Source organism: Malus sylvestris, chromosome 15 (assembly GCF_916048215.2).
Source record: "Malus sylvestris chromosome 15, drMalSylv7.2, whole genome shotgun sequence".
NCBI lineage: Eukaryota > Viridiplantae > Streptophyta > Magnoliopsida > Rosales > Rosaceae > Malus > Malus sylvestris.
Window position 1 is genome coordinate 14,916,812 of NC_062274.1, and position 6,146 is coordinate 14,922,957.

Consider the following 6,146-nt stretch of genomic DNA (forward strand, 5'->3'; position numbering starts at 1 on the left):
AGAGATTAATTGGCTCATTAATGAATTAATTCCTAATTAATTTATTAATCACCAAATTTATCACCCAATTAACCACAAAATACATCCAATTCAACTCTAAAGCTAGTCAAAACCGGTCACCATCCTTTCTCTTTACCTTTTTTCCATTTTTCCCTCTTTATTATCCCATTTATGCAAATTAATCAATTTGTTAACCACCAATTTCTTCCTTTAGGGTTAATTAGCCAATAAATTGGCTAATTAAACCAAAATTTCAACCTAAAAATCCCCATTAAGGCCGGCCATTTCTTCTCAAAAAATGGACAAGCCTAACCCTATAAATAGGTTCCTATTTTCACCAAAAACTAATTCCAACACTTTGGCAAAAATCCCAAAATTCTCTAAACACTCTTTCTCTCTAAATTCTAACTTTGGCATCGGAGGTTCTTCGGCCAAAGCCCCCCCCATTCATCGTGGGCGCGTGAGGCTCTTGGCCTTAACCTAAGGTGTTAATTGTTTTGTAGGTGCAAAATCGTCCAAGATCAAGGAGGAAGAAATTTGCATCCACAAATTAGCAACCTATAATTGAAGGATTTTTTTATTAGCACCTCACATATTGTTGAATGCACTTCACATAAAATTTATCATTAAGAGACTTATATATATACCTAATATAAAATGACTATTTAGGCCGAATAAACTTAAAAAAGAAAATCTTTTCAAAATACACCCCAAATTATTTTCGACATATATTCTAAGATTGTTTTTCTTCAAACTCTTAAAGTCACTCACATCCTTCGTTGTAGAACAAAATCTACCTGAAACCTAAACCTAAACCATTAAAAGCACAAAACGTTGATGAAAAAAGATTATTTTTCATCTTCGTTTTGCAGGTCTTCAATTTGCTTGATTCCTACACACACATTGCTAATTGGGTTCAAGAAGCGAAGCTTCCTAATGAATTAATTAAGAATTATTTACTGAATCTTACTAACAATATCTCAAAATTAGCAGCTTCTAGAAGTCTGATAAGTAATCTCCCTCCGTTCGTTCATAAACAAAAACATCGAAGTAAAACAGAAAGCAAAGACTCAAGATCGAGTAGAACTCTTCTGATTTGTTGACGCCTTTGTTAAAATGTACGGAATGTCATTGTAACCATAAACTGTCCCAAAACTACGTGCTTAACTAATTGACTCTTGGAGAGAAACAAATTAAGTTTAATCAAAAGACAAAAACTAATTATGTTCCTGTCAGTACTTTCTTTTGGCTCCTCGTAGTAGTGGGTAAAGATTGGTTCAATGTGACACTTCTAGGCAAGGGAGATATATAGAGGTGGTCCATTATACACACAACAAATATGATACATAAAATCAAGAAACAAAATTCATCATTAATTAATTAATTTTTTTGGAAAACCATCATTAATTAATTATGCTCGAAGGAGTGAGATATATACTTTTCATGTGTGGAGGGTTCTCCAAGTTAAATGTCTGTTTAATGAAGGTCTCTCTGATTAAAAAAGAACAGAAAAAAAAATGCTGTAAAAAAAAAATATTGGGATCCATTTTTCTAGGCTCATCTACTAATTAAATGTACATGTCGTTTTCTATCAAAAATAAATTTGTTGTACGGTTGAAGTTTAATGAATGAATATCGTTACTTAATAAAAAAGTGTACATGTACAATGAAAGTTATGTAACAGTAAACAAGATGTGAGATATTCAAAGGCAATTAATATGTTTCGGAAATTGCTTTACGATGGGTTTAAGGGGTGATTACCAAAATTTAATAGTCACTGCAAAAACATCAATTGCTTGTTACCTGAATGTCGGTGGAACTGCTAGAAATGGGATCACCACAGCCATTAACACCCCCAAATTAATGAACTGGTGCATTTGAATTAATACTCAAAATTAAGCGATGATACAAAACGAGGAAATAGTGACAGCCGATAAAAATGATTAGTAGCTAGCTACGTACGATTAGGGGTTCTTGCAAACAAGATTAACAACTACATTGCTATTTTTGCACAAGGCCATAACCTATTGGTGGCGATACTTACAATGTATAAAAAGGAGAGATGGAGAGGTAAAGCAGGGAAGCAAAACAGAGAAGCACAAAGCAATCATATAAAGAGCCATTGGAGAAATTTTTTAGCTCTTCAATGGCTGCCTTGGACAACAAGCTTTTCTTTTTTCTCCCTCTCCTCTTCATAATTAATGGGATTGATGCACAAATTCATTTTCCTCATTTTCCTCATTTTCCTCATTTTCCTCAAATCCCTTTCTTCAACCCCTTGGGTTTCGGTCGACATAGTGGCAATAGCGGCAACATAGGTGAGGGCCCGGCTTTTGCTACTATTGAAGGCTTCGATCCAAGGGCTGATAGGCCAGAGCCCCGTGATGGTCCTACTGCAGGTAGGGGAGAGCCTGCTGCTGATCTTAACGTTAGAGAAGAGCTCCGCGGTATTCCTAAGCGCGGCAAGCCAGTGGGTGGTGATCCCAAGCCTGGCAAGCCAGTGGGCGGTGATCCTCAGCCTGGCAAGCCAGCAGCGGATGTACCTACACAGCCCGACTTCCCAACCCAGTTCACAGGGGCGTGGGAAGTTGTTCAATTGGACTCAGGCGTATCGGCCATGCATTTGAATTTGCTCCCCAACAACAAGATCATGATGTACGACGCCTCTGCCTTCCATATTTCCAACCTCAAATTGCCTAATGGACAATGCGTGCCCTACAAGAATGACAAGGGCGTGGAGCTAACAGATTGTTGGTCTCATGCAGTTGAATATGACGTTGAAACTAATGCAGTCAGGCCACTCAAGGTTCGGATCATATGTCGTTCAAATTTATGCATATATTACAACATGAATAACGCTCTTATCAAATTTACATTGGTGTCATATAAATGTTTACGTTTGTTAATTGTGAATCTTGATCATGCATAAGCATCTTATGTTGCTATACAGTCCATGAATGTTTGCATGCTTATGTTGCTATACAGTCCATGACTGTTCGCATGCTTACGTTGATATACAGTCCATGCACATTTGCATGCGAACGTTCAAAAATATGGTTGAGTTTTTCATGTTTTACGAATCTATTTCCACTTACGGGCTACAGTGACGGTGGTGATCTATAAACAGGTCGTTACAGACCCATGGTGCTCATCAGGAGGGCTGACGGCTGACGGTAACTTTATAAGCACCGGTGGTTGGATGGATGGAACTAGAGCTGTTAGATACTTCGATGCATGCCCCACATGTGACTTTAGGGATATCCCCAACGTGTTGGCCGAACCAAGATGGTACGTATAGATTAATTTAAATGAAGATTTTCAAACAAACGTTTATTTATAAACTTGTGTTGATTAAGATTGTTGTTGTTTAAATCATAGGTATGCAACACAAGTAACCCTACCTGACGGTAGATTCTTTCTAGCCGGTGGCCGCAAGTCATACAGCTTTGAGTACGTTCCACCGGAAGGACAAGTCAACAAGCAAGCCATCTTCTTCCCACTGCTCGACGAAACCACCGACCTAGACGAAAACAACCTCTATCCTTTCGTCCACGTTTCGACAGATGGCAACCTCTTCATCCTCGCCAACCGCCGCTCCGTCCTGCTCAACCCTCAGACCAACAAAGTCATCAAAGAGTTCCACGTGTTGGGTGGTGGATCGCGAAACTACCCAGCATCAGGGATGTCAGCCCTGCTGCCGATTGACCTCAGTGTCCCCAACCCTCAGCTCATCCCGGCTGAGGTTATTGTTTGCGGTGGTGCGAAACCCGAGGCTTATGGCCTTGCCGGCAAGCAGAAGTTCCTTCCCGCCTTGCAAGATTGTGCCAGACTTAGGATTACAGACCCTAATCCTAAGTGGGTTAAGGAAAACATGCCCTCTCGCCGTGTCATGGGAGATATGCTTATCCTCCCCACCGGAGACCTGTTGATTATTAACGGTGCCCAACAAGGTATGCTTGCCTTGCCTCAATCTCGTAAAGGCTTTTCTGAACTTTATTTTCCCTAGGCTTGGTAATTAAAATGGTTTTCTTGATTAAGTTCGGATGTTAAATTAGATTTTGATTTATGTCTATTTGATTAGCGGTAAGTTATTCTGATAATAACGGCTTGTTTGGAATCACTTCGATAGAAAACACGTATGCTGATTTTTTGGGCTGCTCCAACGGCAAAGAGGAAAACGAAAATATATCTTTAGGCTAAATTCTCCTCAGGATTTAAGCATGACTTAAATTATTCTAGACTCATCAAATTGTCACATTTAAAACTTTTTTTTGTTTACTTATAATCTAACGGTTATGATCAAATGAGTTCAAATCTAATGGTAAAAAAAAATATGATTTGACAGTCCAAAATTAAATCTAACGTCTTAATCAAATTTAACTGAAAACTTTATAAATACTTATGCATTTGTATGATTTTTATTAGTAGTCGGAATTTAAATATTTTTAGATTAAATGTTCGTAAGAATAAATTAGGATAATCTACATATTTTATTTTCAAAAAAGTTACCAACAAAAAAAATTAGGCTAAAATCATTATTTAATAATATCGGGCTAAAATTTTAAGCCATAAGAGTTGGAGGAGAAAAACAGTTTATGGGTTATGGCTTAAAATTTTTTGGCTTAAATTTTTAAACTTTATCCTCAAGGGTTGGAGATGGTCTTAGAATCATTTTCCAAATTTATTAAAATTTGAGTGCTTCTTGAAAACGCAATTGAGGGGAGTGCTTGTATGAGCTAAAGATCCTTTTATTTTTCCAGAAGCAGTCTCAAAAAACCCTAAACATACATGTAATCCTTATACCAATTTACTTGTACCCTAAGAGTGATAATCAAAATCTAATCCAAAACGAAGGAAAATATTCTAAATTTCTAATGTGTCAAGTAACATAAATGACAAAAGAACGATAATAATTAGTGGTGCAAAATAAATACAGCAATTTGTAACCCTAATTTTTTTCAACAGGTGCGTCAGCATGGTTTCTGGCAGAGCAGCCCAACTTCACTCCTGTGCTCTACAGTCCCAACAACAAACTAGGAACCCGATTCAGGAACCTGCAACCGACCCAGATTGCAAGAATGTACCACTCAACCTCCGCACTCCTCCCTAATGGAAAAATCCTTGTAGCAGGCAGCAACACCAACCCAGGCTATGACTTCAAGGCCAAGTACCCAACCGAGTTGAGAGTCGAGCACTTCTCGCCACCTTACCTGGACCCGGCATTGGCTGTCCACCGCCCTGCCATCATGGTCCAGAACTCCGGCATCAAGTTGAAGTACGGCCAGCCATTCAAAGTCCAGTTTCAGCTCCAAGACAAACCCGTGACCAAGGCGGACATCAAGCTGACAATGTACGCGCCGCCTTTCACGACTCACGGGTACTCGATGAATCAGAGGTTGCTTATTCTTGGAAAGAATGACCTGAAGAACGTGGCACCAGATGTTTACATGCTTCAAGCGGTGGCGCCGCCTTCGAGTGTTTTGGCTCCACCAGGGTACTACCTGGTTTTTGTGGTCTATCGTGGTGTGCCTAGCGTGGGAATGTGGGTGCAGATTAGGTAATTAATTTGGTCTGGCTTAATTAGCTAGCTTCATGATCACCCGCCGTTCATTCATGTTTAATTAAATCAAAATCAATTAAACAATTAAATAATAATTTAATTATACCATGATATCTTTCTCTTTTCTTTTCTTTGTCATATTAAGTTTGATCGATGTGCGTCGAACATAAACAAACCTTGAAGTATGTACAGATTTATTTTCTATGCATAGAAGTTAAAGGTTTTTTTTTTTTTTGTTTTGTTTTGGTTGGAAACTTTAGGGTTTGAATGCTACTCTATGGGATAAAGACAGTATGGACACGAACAATGATGTGAACTTTTGAATGACTCAATATTATGCATTCTAGTCCAACAAAAAATTTTAGTTGAAGGGGACAAATTGGTGTTATTTTTATAATGCTTGGGTATTTACTAGACTGAGTTAAACCTGTCGATTAGCACAATATATTCACCGTTTTTATTCTTAGTTTAATCACCATTTTCCTCAGATATCACCTTTTTTCTTTAAATCAATGAAAAATGAAAAACAAAAAGCGATTTCAAATCTTTTATCTCTAATTTCTTCGTACCCTTTTGGTCACCAAAA

At 38.1% G+C, this 6,146-nt stretch overlaps 1 protein-coding gene across 1 annotated transcript; it reads left to right on the forward strand.

Annotated features, from left to right (window-relative positions):
- Positions 1-2,085: 2,085 nt before the first annotated feature.
- LOC126601954 (aldehyde oxidase GLOX1-like) lies at positions 2,086-5,671 on the forward strand. Its single transcript, XM_050268729.1, has 4 exons — positions 2,086-2,806; positions 3,128-3,288; positions 3,379-3,950; positions 4,966-5,671. Exons 1-4 carry the CDS (start codon positions 2,147-2,149, stop codon positions 5,559-5,561), a joined length of 1,989 nt encoding a protein of 662 aa, XP_050124686.1. The 5' UTR covers positions 2,086-2,146; the 3' UTR covers positions 5,562-5,671.
- Positions 5,672-6,146: the final 475 nt, after the last annotated feature.

Excerpts from the sequence above, each read along its gene's own strand:
- LOC126601954 (XM_050268729.1), top strand. The coding sequence starts at position 2,147 with ATGGCTGCCTTGGACAACAAGCTTTTCTTTTTTCTCCCTCTCCTCTTC. Across the intron at positions 2,807-3,127 it reads ATGCAGTCAGGCCACTCAAG|GTCGTTACAGACCCATGGTG; the intron begins GTTCGGATCATA and ends ATCTATAAACAG. Across the intron at positions 3,951-4,965 it reads TATTAACGGTGCCCAACAAG|GTGCGTCAGCATGGTTTCTG; the intron begins GTATGCTTGCCT and ends TTTTTTCAACAG.